The sequence below is a fragment of the Macrotis lagotis genome, chromosome 2 (assembly GCF_037893015.1).
Source record: "Macrotis lagotis isolate mMagLag1 chromosome 2, bilby.v1.9.chrom.fasta, whole genome shotgun sequence".
Lineage (NCBI taxonomy): Eukaryota > Metazoa > Chordata > Mammalia > Peramelemorphia > Peramelidae > Macrotis > Macrotis lagotis.
In genome coordinates this window covers 100,820,371-100,842,601 of record NC_133659.1, presented here as the reverse complement: position 1 = coordinate 100,842,601, position 22,231 = coordinate 100,820,371, and the positions used below count along the sequence as shown (strand labels likewise).

The window sequence follows — 22,231 nt, the reverse complement described above, 5'->3', positions numbered from 1 at the left end:
AAATGCTGTTATTATAGAAAGCCAGATTTTGAACCAAATCCAAGAGGTTAAGAGAGAACTTGATTATCTATAGTCACCTCTCTAAATTACTTCAAAGAAAGTCTGGGGATAGGTATCATAATAAGGAAGATAGAAAAGGAAAAGAACAGGAGACAGGTTGGAGAATTGTGGCAGAGGATTAAAAGGTTAAAGAAGAATCAAATGGAAAAGGTAGCAAAAGAGGAGAAGAGATAGGGTGTAGGAGAGAGGAAGGACAAATCTCTTGACTGGAAATTAGAGTGCAGAAGGAGTATGAAAGAAAGGATGAGTAGGAAGGGAAACAGAAGAGGAATGTAGATTCTACTCCAACCCCCTTTCATTTTGTAGACATAGAAATTGAGGCCCCACAGAGGAGATTAAGAATAAGAAAGAAATGAGGAGAGTAGGAAAGAAGGCATACAAAAAGAGATTAGAGGATGGAAGGGAGAAGTGTTTATGGGGGATGAAAGTTTAGGCCAACGTTGAATTTGGGATGAATTTGGCCAACTGAACTAACACTTATAGGGGATCCTGGGGGAGGTACCTTGCAAGACTGCTGGTGCATGTTGAAGGTGCTAACAATGCCCTCTGTGACCTCTCGGCCTGATCGTTCCACCAGGTACTCAGCTAACCGGTTGGTCAGATAGGTCTTGCCTGTGCCACTGGGGCCCGAGAGAATGAGACGTCGGTGCTTGAGAAGGAGGCTTATGTAGTGTTGCATCATGGGCTTGGGGATCAGTGTCTCAAAGACCAGGCTGTCAACACACTTCTCCTTTAGACCTGTACCCACCACCCCCAGAAATAGAAACTATGGTTAGAATCCTAAGGGTTGAAATGAACCCAGAAGAACCTCTATATACTTTGCCCAAGAAGTCTTCTGAGCAGCATTTCCCCTTAAAACTTCATGGAAGGTTCCAAAAACCTGTGATAAGAAGCCTAGTGGGGCATCAGATCCTGGGAAATACCCTTCATTGTGTATGAGAGAGGTAGCTTTAGGACTCAGGTTTAGTAAGGGGATCAGAGGGAAGGGACTAATCCTCTGCTAAGCCTCTACTCCCATCATGCTACCTATTCCTGGTAAAAGGACTGACCTTTGAGTGAGACAGCGATGTTATTGACACCCCGACGACATGGTGGTAGTTCTGGAGGTTCAACATCCAATACCCGCTTCACATGGCTGATGCTGTAGCCATGGACTGATTCAGTACTCAAGCCTAGTGTAGAGGCTGGATCCATCTTAGTAATGTAGTCCTATGTAAAGGGTCAAAGGAAAAGGTGGATTCAGCAAATCACAAACGAGGGCAAGCAGGAAGAGATAGAGGAAAGGAGAGTGACAAGATTAAAGAGGATTGAAATGGAGGTTACTGTCCCCATTTGAGCATTACCTTTTTTTTTTGCAAGACAATGGGGTTAAATGACTCACCCAAGGTCACACAGCTAGGTAATTGCTAAGTGTCCAATACTGGATTTGAACTCAGGTCCTCCTGACTCCAGGGCTGGTGCTCTAACCACTGAGCAACCTAGCTAACTCTTCTGAATGTTCTTGATCAAGCAACTAAGTTTATTCAAAACGCCATGAGGGAATGATCCAACCAGATGAAAGAAGCTACAGGTTTCTCTTACCTTGAATACTTGGCAAACAGCCTCATCCAACATCTTCCAGTCAATTTTGCCACTGACTTTACTTGAACCCAGGAAAAACTCCTGCTGTTTCAAGTCCTAAAAGTCCAAAGTAGAGGTCAGTGAATATATTGTCTGTAGCTCTGGAGAAGCTAGGCATGAAGAGTCCCCTACAAGAGGAGAAAGCTCGAGTTTGGAACCCTCCAAGCATCTCTATCCAATAAGCATTTATAAAACTCCTACTTATGTATTAAGAATACAAAAAAACCATGGAAATGAAATAACTTCTAGACTAAAATGAGCTCACATTCTGTGGATAGCAGATTCCAGATTTTTTTTGGTATGCAAATCAGTAATGTTCTGGTTTCCCAGTGCCTCCCCCACCCCCACCCCTATCCTTTCTAATTCCTTACCCCTTTGATGATGTGCTGAGGTGGCATTCGGACAACCACTCGAAGGGTTACTTCATCTTTTGAGCTACAGGTGCTGATGCCATCCATGGGAGACAGGTCTGTGGAGGTTGATGGAAAAGCCTGGCTGAAAGTCCTAGGAATATATTACCTTTTCTAGATCTTCTACAGCTGTTTCAATTAATCCCCTCATTTTTCTAGTGACCCCAAAGAAAAGAATTGAGGTACAGAATAGGTAAGTGATTTGGGTATCAGCTTTCCAGGACCGAAATACAGGGGATAGAGTTCTGGACTTGGAGTCAGAGAAAGTCTGCATTTTTATCCTTATAAACTCTGTAAACCTTCAAAAATCATTTAATTCATCACAACCCCAGATCCTTTATTTGTAAGATAGCACCTACCTAACAGAGTTGTGGTAAGGCTCAAATAAGACAAGTAAAGTTTCTTTGTCAACCTTAAAGCACTACCATTTTAGCAATTCCCAGGAAAGAAGAAACTGAATTCAAGTGAGACTCAGATTGTCCCTTCAGGAAATGGGCAGATTATGTGGTCCTCCCTCTCCCCATCCTTTAATGTTCTCATCCTTCAGCAGGTACCTGTGTCTGTGAGGCTAGGACTGAAGGAATGGGCTAGGGCAAGACCCAGGGAACGACGTGGGGATGAAGCAGCAGATGAACCGGGGGCCTGCCCCGGGGTTGAACCAGATGAGGGACCTGGGGCCACCTTTAGCCGGTCATTCTCTGCTTTGAGAAGGTCTACCTCCAGCTGGGGAGAGAGAGGCAGTTAAGGAAAGAAGATAGGGATTTCTGAGGTTCTGTAGGCCCCAGATCACTCCTCCCACCAACTCTCTGCCCTATATGCCAACCTGCATGTTATGCATAGTCTCCCGGAGCTGGTCCAGTTGGTGGGCAGAATTGAGAGCTTCCAATCGGATGTCTGTTAGCTTCATTTCTTTCTCCCACAGTTCTGAGCGCAGCTCTGATACCTCTTTCTTTTCTGGTTCCTCCTCTTCCTCATTGGCATGAAACATTCTATTTGAGTGGGGAATAGTATTTTATTGGATGTGAACAAGTGACAGACAAGGTTGCCTTCAATGATGCCAACATTTCAGGGTGTTTCTGGGGGCGCTAAGAACCTCCAGTTTCCTAAAGCATCTTTGGGTTCTCTATCAATGATGAGGGCAATCCTACATTACCCCCATGCAAGGACAGTTACAGAGGAATTATTATTGGCAGTGAAGTACTAATCAAAATAATTAATTAAAAAACATTTAATTAAGTACTTACTATGTGACAGATACTAGAGACACAAAGACAAAAATGAAAATGTTTACCTTCAAAGAAGATAACATGTATTTTATAGAAGTGTATATAAACACACACGTGTAAATTTATTATTATTGTTGTTGTTGTTGACTTGACCTGTGATTTTATTGGTGTAGGCAATTCTAAGTTTGGAGTCAGGTAGACCTGAATTCAAATTCAGCATTAGATGTTTACTAGCTACGCAACCCCGGGCAAGTCAGTTAATCTCTGTATTGGATTTTGTGAGATAATATTTGTAAAATTCTTGGTATAATATGCCTTGCATCTAGTAGGTACTTCGTAAGAGTGAGTTATTACTAGTATTTTACATATATATAGTAAATAATACTATTGTATTTATTATGATGATTATTATTAATTTTCCTGGGACATAGATTTTAGGTGACCTGCCTCAGTGAAACAGTCACATATAAGTTCATTTTCCTCATTTAGAAACTAATTTTCTAGTCTTTATGCTACAAAGTCTCCCTACATCCAAGATGTACAAAATAAATACAAAGTATATTTTGGGAAGCAAAGGCAAGGCACTAGCAACTGGGGGCAGGGGGAGAATCAGACAAGGCTTCATGCAGAAGATGGCATTTGAACTAGGTCTTGAAGGACATGGGGAGTTCAGATTGGCTGTGGTGAGAGATAATGCCTTCCAGGTATGCCACCCTGACTCAGGCAGAAAAGATCACAGAATCCTGGATTCAGGGGGAAGGCTTACTCAGTGACGTCAATGCCCACAGAGGAAGAGTTAGAGGACTTGATGGATGGTGAGGCAGTCTCAGTGGAACCGTGCTGCAGTTTGGGTGAGGATGGGGCCGAGGAGTCAGGTGTGGCAATCTCCTCAATGTCAGAATAAGACGAGGCTGACTTGGGACCCTTCTTGATGCTAAAGGCTTTGTTGAAGGAGCTACGCAGCTGCAAGAGAACAGAGTCAAGAGTGGAGCAAAGTAGGGGTTGTGTAGCAGGACCCTGCCTTAGAAAGGCAGGGGCAGGCACTAGATCCAGCTAACACTGGGTTGGGAAACCCTGAAACTCAGAGAGCTGAGGGTAGAGACTCTTTGTCTGATGGTAGGATATCAGTCAATGTGGAAGTCTTCTTTATTAGGCTCCTCTTTATGTCAAGGAGTAAGATTAGAAGACTTCTCTTGGAACTGGGACTGGGAGACAAGGACCCTTCTGATCTAATTCTTTGTGGGAGATTTGGCTTGGGTTTGGGTCTTCACTCTCATGTCTAGGGAAACAATAGCTCAGAAGGTAGCCTTCTATGTACCTATTCTCTAAGGCACAGAAGGTAGTCAGGGCACAGTCATAATGGGGCTCATGGATTCTGGATTGTGTCTCTACAGTGTGGGCGCCTCAAATCTATTTCTCCCAGTAAAATACTTACTAATGACTAGACTGGGAATCTTAACCATTTTTTGTCATGATGCTTTTGGCAGTCTGAGGAAGTCTATTCTTAGAATGATTTTTTAAAATATATAAAATAAAATGCATAGAATTACAAAAAACTCAATTACATTGAAATAAAGTTATGAAAATAATAAAGTTATGAAAATATTAAAAAAAAAACAAGTTCACGGATCTCAAGTTATGAACCCTTGGCTTAGAACCTCACCTCAACTGGATCTTAGGATTCAATCTTTGACTTGGGATCATTTACTTAATACTCAGCAACCAGGATTGACTGTAAACATAAGCCATAGCAGAGGAGTGGTCTCAAGTATGTCTTAGTATCTCCTGTTCCTACCTGGTCATAGCATGAACCAACTACACAGATTTCAGTGCTCTCGAGTGAGTCAGCTGTCTACTACCCTCCCTTTTCTCTCCTCAGGGAAAGCTGCATTGAAATTCAACTTAAAGATGTGAGCTAAAGGCACAAACCAGGGAACTGTCCCCATGTTGCAGGTTCTGATCATGCAGCATGCACACCCATATGAATGCACACACACACACACACCCAGGAACACAGATTTGGAATGGTGGCAAGAGGCTATAGGGATGGTGCCTAGAGGTGGTAGGGATGGCGCCAAAAATTGCAAGGGATAGAAGTGAACCAGAGTTTTAGGATGGCAGGGAGAAGGAAGGGGAAATATTGGGGCTTTTTAAGATATTGGACACTTCCATTTCCAGGTGATTGGAGCAGGGAAATCTTTATTGAGACATAGGAAGAGTTGTCTGGTGACACCTTCCAGCTAGGAGGTAGTTGGTAACCAGATTATTACTAAGTGGTATATAATACATATGCTCAAGTAGTTTGAGGCAGGACCTGGTCCAGTATTAATGGGGACAGGCATGTGAATATGTGTATTAAAGTAGGTAATAAGGGATGATGAATGGATGAAGATGCATGTGGGAATAAGGAATATATATTTGCATTTATGTGTTTTGAATTATGTGTGTGTGTGTGTTTTAGAACTAAAAATAACCTGAAAGTTGACTTAATCTATCCTTATTTAATAAATCAAGCTATTCAGAGATCTGCCTCAGAAGGGACTACAAGTCAAGAGAGAGCTGAGACTAGGAACCTGGGTCATCTGTTAGATATCATTTTCATTCCATTATTGCAGCATGGGGAGATGCATGTGCGTGCACATGCAAGGTGTGGTATCTTGTGGCTTCAGTTGCCCAGTAAGTGGTAACTTGGGTTCTCTAGGATTCTAAAGAAGTCCGATAACCAATCCCCTGAACTAGCATCAGCAGCATCATGACCCTTCTGCTCTTCTGGGAATCCACTAACCTTGAGATTTAGCTTCCCTGACATCCCAAGATCTCTTTTGGGTATTTCTAAGGGGAAGCAAATAGATTTATCAAAGTCCTAAGATTGGTCTTTGTACATTGTAGAAATTTGATTGCCCAACTGGTCTCCTCCTTTTCTAGGCTTTCTTTACCAATCCCTTCAATCCTTTGGTCAATGAGATGAGGTTAATTTTAACATACTACTTTTATTACATTACCCTTATGCTAAAAATGGCTATTGTCTGTAGGACCTGGTCCAAATTCTTGGTCCCTTCAAGGCATTCTATAATTGTATCTCATTTTACTAATTCAATGTTAGCTTCCTTTAGTTCCCAATACCAATTTTATGCTCCTTGTCATACCTCACTGATGCATGGAATGTTCTCATTCCTGTTCTAAACAATATGGATTCTAATTATTCTTTTTTTTTCAGGTTTTGTTTTTTTGCAAGGAAAATGGGGTTAAGTGGCTTGCCCAAGGCCACACAGCTAGGTAATTATTAAGTGTCTGAGACCAGATTTGAACCCAGGTACTCCTGACTCCAGGGCCGGTGCTTTATCCACTACGCCACCTAGCTGCCCCCCACTACGCCACCTAGCCACCCTTGAATTCTAATTATTCTTTGTGGTTCAACTGCAGAGCCTTCCCAAAGTGCCTTAGTCCATAACACATATCTTCATTTATCATGGCATTTATCAATTCTACCACTTATTTTGGCACTTAATTCTCTGATTTCTAGAATCTGCTACTGGCTTCATTGTACATTTATAGGTGTCTTTCCAACAAGACTGAAAACTCGTTGAGGGAAGGGCTCTGTACTTCACAGCACTTTGTACCATGCCAAGTACTTAACAAATGTTTGCTTAATTGAACTAATAGAATGCAGATATAGCAGGACCTTAGGGGCACCATGATGCTTACCATGGGACAGAATGTACTTGGCTATGAATGTTGTACCAGTACCCTTGGCAACTCTGCCTGCCTACCTGAGTCTAGATCTGGATCAATATGATCGACATGAGTCTGGAATAAATAAAAGGATCCTCAGATATCTATCTTATACCAGGACCCTGAATCTGCCCTACACTGACCATTCCAGTTCTCAAGATGGTTATAGATCTCCCCTGAGATTTCAGGAATCCTCAGATAGAAAACATTCACTACTCATCCTTCTTTTGTCATATTTTAGATGAATATCATTTGGACAAGACTAGAACTGGGCTGACCATTAAAACCTGGGGTTTAAGTAACATTTATTCAGGAGGTATTCCCCACACAAAGTTTCTAGTTTCATGTGATTGGAAATGAGAACTAGGTAGTTCCATGAAAGATCATTCTCTGAATGTTATAGCTTAATTTGACCACAAGTCAGTCTATAAGGTTGTGTGTATGTGTGTGTGTGTGTGTGTGTGTGTGTGTGTGTGTGTGTGTGTGAGAGAGAGAGAGAGAGAGAGAGAGAGAGAGAGAGAGAGAGAGAGAGAGAGAGATATGGGGGAGAATTAAAATGAGAAGTGGCAGAATGAATGATTTAGGTAGTGTGTAACTTTCTTTCCCATTAGTTCTCTAATCAGACTATCTCCTCTACACTCATTTGGAGTAACTATGGATGAACCATGCAGCAAGGTGGGTTAAGAATAGTTGCATGACTGTGATGGTTAGTTTCATCAGTGGGTCTAGTGCAGTGTGAATGAGTTGACCTGGAAATGGGAAAGTCATGGAAAAGGTAAAGGTGAAGGGGGATGGGGTGGATTCTTACCTCATAGACCTGGAAAAAAATAGGGGTTTGAGGTCAGCATTTGAGAGGGAAAAAAAAGCATAACTTAATCACTCATTTCATCCATCTGGGGCCTTCCCTAAATTGCAAGGAATAGAGGTTGTTGGGGTCAGGGAGTTTCTAAGTCCAGGACCAGGCTTACTGAGGGGTTGAGAGGGATGCTATATTTCCAATGGGAGGGGTGTCTTCTCTTTGCCACAAAGCACTAAGAGGAGCCAAGATTGTTTCAGGAACTACCTAGGGAGTTTGAGAAAGACCTGCTGAAAATCGAATTAAAATTGTCCAAAAACCATATAAATGCAGAGGCATTCTTTAGGTTAAAGGCAATATGAAATGGGGAGAGGGAGTGAACCACCCATAAAAACTTTCTTCTCCAAAGCATTCTAGAAAGGGTCCTTTAGAGGCAAGCTACTGAAATCTTCAGAGAATGAGCAATTGTCCCCTTCCTCCATAAAGGAATCAAAGTTCTGATCGGAATAGAAGTTTGATCTAAGGCCTTCTTCTGGCTAGCTCCTCAGTCTTCCTCCTGGAATGGACACCTGAACATATTCAGACTGGGAGAGTCTCAGAGGGGCAGGGAGGTGGGGGTGGTCAGAGCACATATAGTTTAGAAGAAGTTAGTATGTCTTACTCTTAACTGATAACATATCTGGGCAAGGATATGTGAACATGAGAAATATGAATCCCTGAGAGAGTACTGCCCCAGGGAAGTTTGAACAGGGTCCTACATAATCCCTTCTCTTCCCACCCTCACCTACCCAACTCTTTTTCTTTTTCTTCTTTGCATCAGCATCCTTGCTGCTGCCTATGCTGGAATGGCTGGTGATGCTGTTGAGGCTGGAAATACTGTCTGAAGAGTTCTGTCTCTTGATCCGAAGCTCTACAAGTCCAGGGAGGATGTGAAGAAGACAGGGAAGATTTGGAGACAACCTTAAAATAAGTCCATCTCCAGAAAGACCCAACTAGTCCTATGTCCATATCTCAGAAAAAAAAAAATAGATGTGTTTAGCCATTCTTGAACTCTCCAATGATCAGAGATGGCAGTTTGGACTTTCTATTTGACTTTTTAGGTCATGGGGAAAATTAATAAGTGCATGAGTTTTGAAGTCCCTGATATTCTTGGGTGTCTTCATATATCCAATAGGATGTAGTAAAAATTTCAAAAGAGAATTTAATTAAAGTTACCCTTAATTAAAAGGCAAAAATAATGTTTGTCAAATAAACTTCCCAGTAACACTTCCCTGAGCATTATAATCTTTTGAGAAAAGTGATAGAGAAAAAGGTGGTAAAATGTTTAAAAAATAATCTTTGAGGGTAAGACCTGGATCTTTGGGAAAATACACCCAGGATAGGACAGATTCTCTTTCAAAATGATTTAATGGTGACAATGATAAGCTCATATAACAGACATTATGAGGTTAGCATTGTCACCAACAAATCATTTTGAATGAGAATCTGATATTGTTTGCATGATGTCTTCTCCATGAGATTGCATGCTCCTTGAAGGCAGGGACTGTCAGGTGACTTTCTTTTTTTTTTTAACTTTCCAGCACTTAGCACTATGTGACTGGCACATAGTAAGTGCTTACTAAAATGTTTAATGATTGATTGAATAAGTCATCCTATGATGTTAGTAGATCATTTAGTGTCTCTGGACTTTAGCTTACTTACTGATAAATATGGTGACATTAATACTTCCTCATCACACAGGGTTGTGAGATTTAAATATTTTCACATGTGAATCCCTTTGTATTAAGTTAGAAAGCACTGTTCAAAGACAAAGTATAATCATTTCCATAACCTTCTTATGGATGTTTCAGTTCTTGAACTGCAAGGGGTGGAGGTGGGGAGGAGATCACTAATTCAAGTTCAGTTAGCAAGGACATGCTAACTATAAATTCTCTCTATCTCTTCTTGTGCTCAAGGTGGCATGCTGTCTCATGCTTCTTCCAAAGAACAGAAAATATCAAATTATAAATCACTAAGACAGCAGGCTAACACTGGTAGTCTCAGTTTACCTTTTACTTACTGGTTACTACACCAGATTGGAGAGTGACTGGGAGGAATGTAGCAACAGTCTCTCTTAGCACTTTTGCATAGGATCTGGCACCTGGTTTGGAGGATGGGTAGATCATTCCCCTCTCTTTGTACCTCCTCTATCTGTTTCTTGGGACCTCACCCTTGGGTGTGACATCAGTGCCATTAAGAGCTCCTTGGATGACAGCCTGAGCCTCAGAGTTCTTTTTCTTCAGGAAATCAATGGTCTCTCTCAAATCCAGCAGCTCTGTGTCCTAGGGAAAAATCAACCTGGTATTATTTAGAGGTCTAAAGAATCCTATCTGTTTGCTGAGGTGAGAAATGAACAGTCATGGCCTATGCTCAAGGGGGCTGGGCTAAGAAGCCAGCAAAGTAACCAGAGAGATAGAAATATCTCTAATAAAGAGCTTCAGCACCTCAGGGAGATGGGAAAAGGGTCAGCCTTTAGAGATCGGTCTTAATTCCTCCTTGTCTGTTCCACCACCCACCTGAGTTTTTCAAACTAGTTCCTTTTCTCAGTTTTCTTACCTTCTCCTCTGCTGTCTCTGCAAGGTGACGCAGACGGGATGTCATATTCACCAGACTCTGTTCAAAGGCAGCTACCAGGTTAGCCTAAAACAAATGCAAAGACATGCTTCTTAATGGCTTAAGATTTGGGAGGGGAGGTGGATTGGGTGGGGGGAGAAATGTCATAAAATAAAAAATGGGACTTTTCAACATCAACTAATGCCTTTAAAAATTCACCTCTGCCAAACACATTTTCTTAAGTCACAGCTCTACTAAAACCCTCCTTCCCAACCAAAATCCCTCAGCATTTCCCTACTGCCTACTTGAATCAAACAACTCCTATGTTCCTTAGCCTGATATTCAAAGTCCTTTACAATATGGTTCCAGTCTACCTTCCTAGGCTTATTTCATGCTAAGCTACCTTCATGCAATCTACACTCTAACCTAATTAAACTATTCAATATTCCTTAATCTTATTTTTTTCTTGCTCCCACCCATTTGAAAACACGGTCTCTCCTGCTGGGATGCTCTTGCTTTTCTCTGACCCAATCTCTGCCAAGATAAAATCTTTTTCTCTCCTTTCTTCAGATGCTATTTCTCTATGGGGATTTCCTTAATATAACTTTGACTCCTGTTCATCTCCCAGAAGTGATTTCTCTCTCACTGAACCCACAGAGCTCTCCTATGCACAAGTATTTTATAATTTATAGTTATTTGTATAATATCTAATTCCCCCTATTAGCGTGTAAGAACCATAAGGACAAAAGCTCTATCTTTATATGTGCCCCTGGTGTCTAATACAATATCTTGTACAAAGGAGGTGTTGATTTGCCTCCAAACAGTGGGGCAAATTAAGTATACATTATCCCAGGCTTAAATATTTTATAAATTTAATGAATGATTACTATTAACCAGTGTTAAATATTGGAGATGCAAAAAAGTGGTAAAAACATGATTCTTTCCCTCAAGGAGCTTACTCTCTTCTTTTTAAAAATTAATTTAATTTTTCCCAATTACATTCAACTGTAGTTTTTCAACATTCATCCATTTGCAAGTTTACGAATTCCACATTTTTCTACCACCATCCCTTTCCTCCCTCTTCTCCACAGTGGTGAATAATCTGGTAGAAGTTGTACATGTGCAATCATGTTTAACATATTTCCATAATGGCCATGCTGTGAAAAAGGAATTAAAACTAAGGGGGGGAAAACATAAGAAAGAAACAACATCTCATTCACATTTACATTTATTATTATTACTCTGTATTTCTCTCCATGCTGTCTTCCCCAAGACAACTAAGAACTTACCTTTTGATGGGGAGACAACATTTAAATAAGTACATAAGAGATAGAAAAAATGCAAAGTAATCTCAGAGGAAGCTACTAGCCAGTTAGAAGAGGATGGGGGCTGGGCAAACTCATCTGCAGAAGGTGGTAAACTTAGTATTGAAGAAAACCAGATGTTATCTAATATTCCTTTCCTTGAATGATATTGAGGGATGGGTTTGGAGCCCATCCTGTGCCTGTCTGCCAAATTCTCTTCTGAAGAGGGGATCAACTCTCTGTTATTTCTCTTGATTTCAGAAGCCAGCATTTGGAGTGGCAGGCATGGAGAGAAGCTGTCATGACACAATCTGAGGTGAATTATGGGCTAGGCATTTTGCTAAATCCTGGGGATACAAAAAAGATGCAAAAGACAGTTCTTGCTTTCAAGAAGTTCACAATCATATGAGAAAATGTGCCATTTTGCTATTTTGCTTTTAGCTCCTCCAGCATCCTCTGGGTTAATCTGTAGAGGGTAGACTCCCTCTAAAACATGTTCTAGGAAAGGAATTCTTAATCTTTTTTGACATGAGCCCTTTGTCAGTCTAGTGAAGCCTATGGAAACTTCCTTAGAATATTTTTAAATGCATGAACTTAAATACATAGGATTGCAAAGTAAATCAAAGGTTAGTGAAAAATGACATCAATTTTCTCCTCTCCTAGTTTATGGCACTCCTGAAAAATATCAATGGATCCCAGTTTTAGAACCCCAGCTTTATGGAGTTTGCTGGAATAGTGTGTATAATACATACATACATGCATACATACAAACATATCTATATAAATATTTTATTTATACACACCTGTGCCACTTCTGCTCTACTATGAAAGATCTTAGCCCCATTCTTACCTCCAATTTTTGGGTCTTTAACTATACTCTCCCCTTAGAAAAATAAGGGTCAAGACATTTTGTACAGAGATTGCCACCAGGAATTTGATTTAAGGGCCATTACATAGATTGACCACTAGATGTCAGGTGTACTCTATGAGGAAGGGCCAGGCTAGGCTTGGGGAAAGATTTGGATTGAGCTAAATGGCCTTGGAGAAGGCTGATCCTCTCATGGTCAGGCCATAAGCCTATGCCTTGGCTGTCTGGCTGGCAGAAGGATATGTGGAAACACATGGGGACGTGACACTGAGGGGCAGGAGAAAGAGCAAAGAATATAGGATGGCAGATCAAATTGGAGACTTTAGTCAAGTAATGGTTAACTGAACTATTGGCATCCCCTCTGGGGGGGAATCAGCCACTATGTTGGGTGACTACTAGCCAATACCCCACAAATTCAATCTAGCCTCTTTTTTTTTTGACAAAGCAATGGGGTTAAGTGACTTAGCTCTGAGGTCACAGAACTAAGTATTAAGTATCTGAGACTGCATTTGAACTCAGGTCCTCCCGACCCCAGGACTGGTACTCTATCCACTGTACCACCCAGCTATCCCCTCAGTCTAGCTTTTGCCTATTCTTCTACCCCTGAGCACCCAACTTGCTCATTTGTGCTAAATACAGATCTTCCTCACTCCTATAAATTCCTTTCCCACAATCAAGATATAAATTTGCCACCTGGATTAAGATTCCCAGGTGGAGAGATGTCTTCTGTGACCCTGAGTTGTCTCTATATTCCCACTTCCTATTTTCTTCTTTTAATGTCTCCTTTGACTCTCTGTAAACAGATCACCTGACTGCTCCTTCCCAGGATTTCCTGCCCATTATAGATAACTAAATACCTTCCTTTCTGCCTCTTTCCTTATTCTGCTCTCCTTTGGGTAAAAGACCTCTCTTCACCTCAGCAGGGCCTCTCTCCCAACAGTTTTTTGTTCTTTGGCTTATAGGATCTTCCTATCCCCACAAATGAAAGTTATAAAAAGATCTCAGAGTTGAGTAACCATGATGAATGAACTTCACTAGCATTTGACTTCTTGCAGAAGAATAGCATTTCATCACATTGATATATCACAACTTGTTCAGTCATTCCCCAATTGATGGGCATGCCCTCAATTTCCAACTCTTTGCCCCCCAAAAAGAACTACTTTAAATATTTTTGTATATGTGGTTTGTTTTCCCTGTTTTTATGATCTTTCAGGGATATAGACCTAGTAGTGGTATTGCTGCATCATAGAGTATGCACAGTCTTAAAGCTCTTTGAGCATAGTTCCAAAGTGCTCTCCAGAATGGTTAGATCAGTTCACAACTCCACCAGCCATTTTCTCACATTCCCTCCAACATTTATCATTTTCCTTTTCTGTCATATTAACAGATGATAGGGGTGAAATTGTACCTCAGAGTTGTTTTAATTTGCATTTCTTTAATCAATAACTTCATTGGCATTTGAGAGGGTTATAATGGCCTACATTCCCTTTGTGTTTCTTGGATGTGCTCAAAGTTTCAGCAATCTAGGAGTTGTGTGGGAAAATGAAAGCCAGGGGACACAGAGGAAGTAATAAAGGAAAACCTGACTAAGGTCCTAGGGTCATTTTGTAGCTAGGGAGAGCTACATGCCTCAACAAGATCTTCCTTTTGTATGCCACTTTGGGATGTTAGGGTTTGTTCTTGTAGTCAAAGGGAACTTCTTGTTCTAAGGAAATTATTCTCCAAATCCCTTTTCTTGGCCCTGTCCCAACTCTGACAACATGATGGTTTGCAGATTGCAGTGTAAATTAATCAGAAATAATAATATTCATTGCCTTCCTGGCGCCTGCTTCTTTCTGTCTCTCTCTGTCTCTGTCTCTCTCTCGGCTTTTCTGTCTCTCTCCTCCTAGATAAGAATTCCCCAGGGACAGTGGGACATGACCCAGGCCCCAGTTCTGGTGGGTAATATTTGGTGGGGAATGGGGATGAAGTGATGGACCTTGGCCAGCTATGTTTCAATTCTGATGGCTCCTCTGGGCTGGCAAAGAATATTTGAGATGAACTTTCAACATAGCTGGTATCATGCTCAAAAAATATCTCCTGAATTGGGGTTTGGGGAAAAGGGGATGATTAGTCTAGTGTGGCCCCCTGTTTGATTTTACTGGGGACATGAACAAGTTTAATTTTGAGAGTGGGAGTTGTGTTTGGTTCAAAGATGGCTCCCCAGGCCCAGCAGCTGGGTCCCCCAGAGGGGAAGGAGAGAGAGAAACCAGAGCCACTATGGAAACTGCAGACACGGTTACTTTTGTGTGAACACTTGGATGCTTCTTCCAGATTGGCTCAGCTGTTGTTTACAGTTTTGGGGGAAAATAGCTGTCCCACCCTCCCATTCATAGTCAGGCAGTTATAGCTTTTGTTTACTCTTTTGGAGGAGGAGCAGCCTTATTGGATGAGAAGTCTTCTTCCCATTATACAGAAAAGGAAACTAAGGCCTGTGGAAAAGTAATGACTCATCCTAAACCATATCAGTGAAGGCAGGTAGATAGTAGAAACCAGGAGTTCTGGCTTCACAGTCTGAAGTTCAGATCATTCTGGCTAGCTTTTTGTAGAGGCTAAGAAGAAATGATGACTCTAAGTAAAGGAGTTGGGTTTCTGTGTGGTGATGTGGTCAGCAAAGAGAATACAAATGACCCAGATCTGGGCTGCCTACTTATGACAGTCTAAAAACAGGGAAGTAGGAGTGAGCCAGTTCAAGGGTCTCATAAAATCTTCTTCGGGGTCATGATAGGTAAATGGCATGATTACTTAAATCTTGGCATAAGCTTCTTTGATATAAATCTCACTTTTTTTCTTTTGGTACCTTAAAGTTGTTTGCAAGCATTTTTTTTAATCCAATATCATAACACACAAGAATTAGGTTTTCCCGTTTTATAAGTGGGAAAACCGAGGCTTAATGAGGTCAAGGAATGGGCCCCAGTAGTCAGATTAAATCTTTGAGGACTGCCCAGGTCACTGACCTCCTTTACTTCCCAGCTGATAATAATATGTGGTAAACATTGTTTGCCTCTCTTCTTTCCTCTCAAACAAAACACTTACATTGGCAGACAGTTGAGATGTCAGTGTGGCCACTTTCTCCTGTGATGATTCCAGCTCCCTTCGAAGTTTCCGGATTTGCTATAAGAAAATCGGAAAACAAAAACCATGGGTTGGGGGAAAAAACAAAAGTATGGTAGGGAGGAGGGGCACTGTGGTGTTAAGAAGCAGAGAAAGTGACTTTGAACCCTACCTCAGATTGCATCCTCTCCTCAGCCTGAAGAAGGGAGCACAGAAGTGGAGAGAAAAAGAAAGGAAGCAGTTATAATGGAGGTAGCAGGGTCATCAGTGGCAGGGTAGACTTGAAGCGTGAGAGTGGGGAGAAGCTGGAACTCCATTTGCTGTCCCTGTCTTTCCCAAAGAACCCTGCTCCAAACCCCCCAACTAGACTGAAATCAGGATTGATTTCTCTAGAGGCCACACTGAACTTATTTCATTATTGCACAGAAGGGCTGAGAAAAAGGCCCTGGCTCATTTGGAGTAGGGTTGAAGGAAGAAGACTGGACTCAGAACCTATATTCTGTTCTTATCCCTTTTGCTTACTACGTCATATAGATTTAAATCTTCCAGGATCTTATTTTCCTCAATTATAAATTGAGGAGGTGGAGCTAGATCACTGCTAGGCCACTTTTGCATCACTAAAACTTCTTTATGCAATTCTTAGCACAAAGTTAGCTTTCAATAAATACTTTTTTATTGATGATCTATGATCTGGGATTCTTTTTCTTCTGTCCTCTAAGTCCTAAGCATAGGTTTCTTGTCCCTCTTCCATCTATCTACCTGGCCAGTAGAAAACATTCTACCTTGCTAGCCTCTAGGGAGAAAGGAAAGAGAATTGCAGGGAAGAACTCCAAATCTTGGAAGTTCTGACTTCTCTATGCTCAGTGTAGGGGGGTCATGGAAGCTCACTCTACCTCATTCTTTTCTCCTTATCACATAAATCCCTAAGGCAAATAGGGATTCTCCCTCTTTTACAGAAACTGAGATACTCAGGGTACCCAGGGTGACAAAGAAACAAGAAAAAGATTCAGGGATTCTGGTCCATGATTGAATGCTATGAATCCTAAGCCTTCTTCCCCAGTCATAAACACACACACACAGCAAGATACATGAAGAAAAAGCAGTTCTTCCCTCCTCCTAAGTCACCCTTAATGAGGGGCTTCTGGGAAGAGATAAGAGTAAAGTAATGCAAGGTTGGGAATGTGGAAGGACAACTCAATGTTCTTACTGAAGAGTAGGTGGAGGAGGCACTGGAAGCCAACGACAGCACAGAGCCATGAACTGAAAGAGAGAAACAGAATACAGAGAATTAATAGGAGCTTCCAGGGGAAAGAAGTTTGGACTGTGGATGGCCTCAGGAGTCAACAGAGAGGGAAGAGGGCAGGGGACACGACTGGAATTCCAACTGTTCAAAAGCTGGTCCCTGGTCTCTGTTGAGAAGACAAGGTCCTGTGAAGAGACAAGCTCTCTTTCCAAAATCCACCTTAAGAGGGTATTGACCCCTAGTTCAGCCTGGTCCAAGGGGCACTCGGCTGTACAGGAGAGAGGGAGAGGAGGATTTCCCAGGAAGGTATGAGTCTTCCCTATCTGAAAAGCTGTGGAGCAGCAGAGGAGGGTGAGTTTCTTATCAGAGCTGGTCAGAGGCAATCCTGTAGTCTGGCCTGTCCCTTTCCCCCAAATTCTGGGGGCTTCCATAGAATCCCAGGGATTAGCCAGATGAAAGAATCTCATGGAGAACATTCACTCTGACCTATACAAAGGAAAGACAAAGCTCCTATTGCAAGAACCAAAGGAAATCTCTAAGGAATGTCTCTTGGAAAGGGAGGCCTGGAAATGAATAATAATGGGAAAGCCAGAACCCCAGGAATTCTCTTGGCCTTTCAGGCTGTAGCCCTTACAAATAAACCCTCTTTAAATTAGCCCTCTCTAAATCTAAGCCTGGAAGCATTAGTGTGAGAGGGATGCATTCTAACTAAGGTAAACTCCTACCATGTTGCTTTGTAATTGGTGTATATTCTGGAAGATCCTTGGGAAAGGCCTCTTGTTGGTCCCAGTTAACTCTCCCATGCTTAATTTCCCTCCCCCTTCCCCAATGACTGATGCTCAGTCCCAATGTTACAGTGCTTAGAAATGACAATCTGAGGTCTCTGGGGACACCAGGACTTTTTTGAGGGGAAAAAACTAATTGACCCCAAGTTGATGTTTTTGGGAGTGTGTATGTGGTGGTGGTGGTAGTGGTAGTGGAGGAGAAGGAGGAGGAGGAGGAGGAGGAGGAAGTGGGAGTGGAGGTGGTGGTGGAAGTGGTGGGTGAAGGAATCCCCAGCTGGGCTGGAATGAGCGTGAACCGCGATGCATGATGTCTCACCGTCGTCCGTGGGGTCTCGGAAGGATCCTGACCGAATCATCCCCTTGGGTCTCTCGGCCAGGGACAGGGTGCTTCCCATTTGGGAGGTGCTGTATAGCTCGAAGGCCGCCTCGTGGGTGGGGATGCTGTTGGAGCGAGTGATTCTTGGCGTGGTGGCTGCTGTGGGACTCACTGGAAGGATAGAGGGAAGGGAGGGGGAGGGCAGGGAGAAGAGGCAGGGAGGGTCATGAACACTCCGATCCCTTGGGGGAAGGAGCAGCAGGTGTGTGGGAGATAGCTGGCAAGAAGGCAGGAGGGACTGGGGCAAGGGATGGGAAGGGGCAATTGGGCCAGTGGGAATGTGCGTGCAATTGGGAATTTGGGATGGTGAGCTTGGATTTCAGTGGACTAAGACTTTGCAATCTGGAGACAGGGAGTAAAGATGATTGTTGATTCTAAGGACCACCCCACCCTGGACCTTTCCCTTCTTAGAGAAAGTCAGATCATGGAATCTGGCAGCTGTTATGGGAGTGCCTCCTAGCAATATGGGTTAATCTATGAAACTGGGGATGGTGTCATTACTTTGATACCTGGAAACATAACTGACAGCTGGGGAGGATCTAAGACCCCACTATCAAAAGTATAAAGACCAAGAAAGGGATTTGAATGTGGGGAAGGTTAGAGAAGGTGGGTAGAGATGTGGGATTCAAGGGTTTAATATTATCAAAGGGTGCAAGGTCTGTCTCCTTTTTAACTTGGGAGTGTTGTGAAATTGTGTTCCTCTATTAATGGAATGGGTATTAGGGTAGCAAAAATTATAACCCTCCCTACCCAGAGTTCCCCCTGACTTGGAAGCAGATGATTGGGAGATTGGGTATATTGGTCAAAACCTACTTCATATCTGTGTGCAATCAGACTCCGTCTAGTCATGATGATTTGGGAAATCCATTCCTCCATCCTCAACTCCTCAGTCTTTCTCATCAATCAGTTGCCAAGTCTTATGCCATCTCCACAACAAATCTCAAATTACCCCCCCCATTTCAAATCCCAGAACATTGAAAGAATTTCCTAAGTGTATTCCTTGCTTCAAGTCTCTCCCTTCCCTAACCCATCTTTCATATAGTTATCCAAAGTGATTTTCCTAAAGCACAAGTCTGACCAAGTCTTCTCCTCATTAGACTCCAATTACCACTAAGTCAAATACAAACTTTTTTATTTAGTAATTAAAACTCTTTACAATCTGGCTCTACTCTTATCTTTTCAGTCTTATTATTATACCAATCCCTTTCCCATATCTGATCCAACCAGACTGTCTTTCCTACTGTGCTTTTCTATGCCTGGAATGCTCTCAATCTTCACCTCTGACTTTCAGAATCCCTAGTTTTCTTCAAAAATTCCTCTGAAGTGCCATCATCTCCATGAAGCCCTTCCTGATACCTCCAGGGGCTTGCACTTTGCCCCATCCCTACTCATTATCTTATAATTATTATCTATATGTGCACCCATTGTCTCCTCAGAGAACTGTAATCTCTTAGGGAAGAGGAATCATTTCATTTTTGTCTTTGTATTTGGTACAGTGCCTGATATAGAATACTTGCTTGTCAATTGATTGATACCTAATTGAAAGATCTCTTCTGATGAAGATTTTTCACCCTTCCTCTCTCATTCCTTGCAACTCTTCCCCTCCCCCACTTTGTACCTAAGCATGAACTATAAATCTATTTCCTTTTTCTAGGTCCTCTGTGGTGACAAGGAGCAGCTGGTCTCTATCCTTTGCAAGAAATCCTTATTGATCTGAAGATTGAGATTTAACCATTTTCCCTTCTTACAACATTCCAGTGCTGACCTTCAATTCCATAGAGTTTCACTGGTTGCAGATTCTTATAGCATGGGAAGGTACATGTTACAGAGCCTTGAAACCTCCCATTTTGGACCTTTATCCTCCTTGCCAATGGAATGGGAAATGGTTTCCAGATGGATACTACATAGACATTTGCCAGCCTGGCTCCATGCCCTGTCCTACTGACAGTCCTGTTGAGCCTGGCCTTTTGGTGGTGCCCAGATGCTTCTATTCCTTCCCTTCTTCTCTTTAAGCAACTAAGTCATATCCTGGCTTCCTTCCTCAGGGCACTAAGGCAAGAAAAGACTGGGTGGGACCAAGAGCAGAATAGTCTTAGGCAACACTCTGCCAGCAGCTGGTAAGGCTGAAGAACTGGGTGTGGTGCTTTCTGGGTGCTTAGGGGCAGATTCTATCCTTTAAATTTAAAGCTTTTCCTTCATCCTGCCCTTCTCTTTACCTCCAAGAAGACTTTACTCTCCTATTTCTGGCCAGGCTTGGTAGGACAAAGAGAGAGGGACACATGATGCCAGGACACCAGAGAACACTTTTGTTGCTTGGTACCCCAAGATGGTGTAGCTTCCAGAACTCTCACTCACTGTGGTTGCTATTGTAACTAGTATACCCAGCATGATGTTGCTCCCCAATAAGATTCAGAATAACAAATATCAATCAGGTGGCTTTTTAATTTAGTATTCCAAAGCAATTGGTTTGTGCTTGGGATGGAGAAATAGCAGCACCATAAGACACCCCACTACCATCATTCCTAATGTGTCACCCAATGAATTGAATCAAAAGTGGCAAACCAAGAGTTTGACTTTCCTGACCTAACAGATGGTCCCTGCTTTCTCCCATGCAATGGTAAAATTGATCAAAAAAGAAAAAAGAAAGCAAAGCAAAGCACTGACCTATGTTGGTGAGCTGACCCTTTCCACTCAAAGACATGGAGAGGGCAGGTGGTGAAGGCAGATCTGACTGGTCATCTGATTCTGGCAACCCCCCAATGGTGTGAGAGTGCCGCCGCTCCTTGGTCTCCTCCTGGGACTGAAGTTGATACCTGTAGGAAGCAGCCTGGGTATAACTGGTGCTAGGGTTTTGGATGAAACTGGGGGAAGGGAGACCTGAGTTGATTTGGCAGTTGGATCTAGAAATCAACTGGGCCTAGAAATGGGAAAAATGAGCCTTGGTTTCCTCTCCCACAAAATGAGAATAACACTTCAATTAACTAACTTCATAGGTTGTTTTTGAGGAAAGGGGTTTTGTAAACAAGGGAGGGAGGAAAGGAAGGAAGAGAGAGAAAAGAGGAAAAGAGGAGGGAGGTAGGGAGGAAAGAAGAAAGGGAGGCAGGCAGGCAAGGAAGAAGGGAGAGAGAGGAAGGGAGTGAAGGAAGGAAGGAGGGAAGAAAGGAAGGAGAGAGGAAAGAGGCCTAAGTTGATTTGAGCACAAGGGGAAGAGTAGTGGTAACAGCCCAGGTTTTCCAAAAGCTCCTGGGCTTAATAGACCTGGAATAAACACTTTTTGAGTCCCAAACCACTTGTTTTACAGATGAGTTAGGTGGTGACCTTCCTTACTCCATATCCAGTTCTCTATTCACTGCAGCAGGACAGGGATTTTTCCCAGATTCTCCATCAAGTTGTAAGAGGGGTAATGGCCAACAAGAAGAAGGAGCATTTAGAAGACATTTTTAAGGTTTGCTAAGGCTTTACACATGTTAATTCATTTGTTTCTCACAACTTCTTGAGGAAGGTGATGCTATTATCTGCATTTTACAGATAAAAAAACAGACATTCAATGACTTGCTCTCATTTACACAACTAGCAAGTGTCAGGTCAAGGACTTGAACTCATCTTCTGATTCTAGGACCTTTTCGGTATGTATCATGTTGTGGCCATATGGCTCCAGGTTGAATACACCATTTGACTACAGATCATAGGAACAATAACACTCATTTTTAAGTAGAATCAGAAGGTGGGGCCAGAAACACCTACTTCCCTAGGGTCCACATATAAGCCTCTGCAGCAAAATGACCCAAATAGATAGAGCACATACCCTGGAGTCAGGAGGACCTGAGTTCAAATCCGGCCTCAGGCACTTGACACTTACTAGCTGTGTGACCTTGGGCAAGTCACTTTACCAATTTGCCTCAGTTTTTCTCAACTGTAAAGTGGAGACAATAAAAGCACCTATCTCTCAGTGTAGATGTGAAGATCAAATGATTTATTTGTAAAATGTTAAGCACATTGCCTAGTTCATACTTATTTCCTTCCTTCCTCTCTTCTTCCTTCCCTCCCTTCCTTCCTTCCTCTCTTCTTTTTTCCTTCTTTTCCTTCTCTTTCCTTCCCTCCTTGCTTCCTCCTACCTCCTCCATTC

The 22,231-nt window shown here is 42.3% G+C and overlaps 1 protein-coding gene across 6 annotated transcripts in view; it reads right to left on the bottom strand.

Annotated features, from left to right (window-relative positions):
- The window catches only part of NAV1 (neuron navigator 1), a 351,815-nt gene that overhangs the window by 15,760 nt on the left and 313,824 nt on the right, over positions 1-22,231 (bottom strand). For 3 of the 6 annotated variants that reach the window (XM_074222354.1, XM_074222358.1, XM_074222360.1), the window contains 15 exons: positions 20,770-20,918; positions 18,046-18,216; positions 16,909-16,961; positions 15,874-15,897; positions 15,684-15,761; positions 10,440-10,523; positions 10,054-10,165; positions 8,633-8,754; positions 4,083-4,279; positions 2,914-3,079; positions 2,645-2,813; positions 2,052-2,149; positions 1,642-1,737; positions 1,110-1,269; positions 563-798 (listed from right to left, as the gene is read on the bottom strand). In XM_074222354.1, coding sequence (XP_074078455.1) covers positions 563-798; positions 1,110-1,269; positions 1,642-1,737; positions 2,052-2,149; positions 2,645-2,813; positions 2,914-3,079; positions 4,083-4,279; positions 8,633-8,754; positions 10,054-10,165; positions 10,440-10,523; positions 15,684-15,761; positions 15,874-15,897; positions 16,909-16,961; positions 18,046-18,216; positions 20,770-20,918 — 1,915 coding nt within the window. The remainder of the gene's footprint in view (positions 1-562; positions 799-1,109; positions 1,270-1,641; positions 1,738-2,051; positions 2,150-2,644; positions 2,814-2,913; positions 3,080-4,082; positions 4,280-8,632; positions 8,755-10,053; positions 10,166-10,439; positions 10,524-15,683; positions 15,762-15,873; positions 15,898-16,908; positions 16,962-18,045; positions 18,217-20,769; positions 20,919-22,231) is intronic. The other 3 variants (XM_074222356.1, XM_074222355.1, XM_074222357.1) reach the window with 3 other exon arrangements.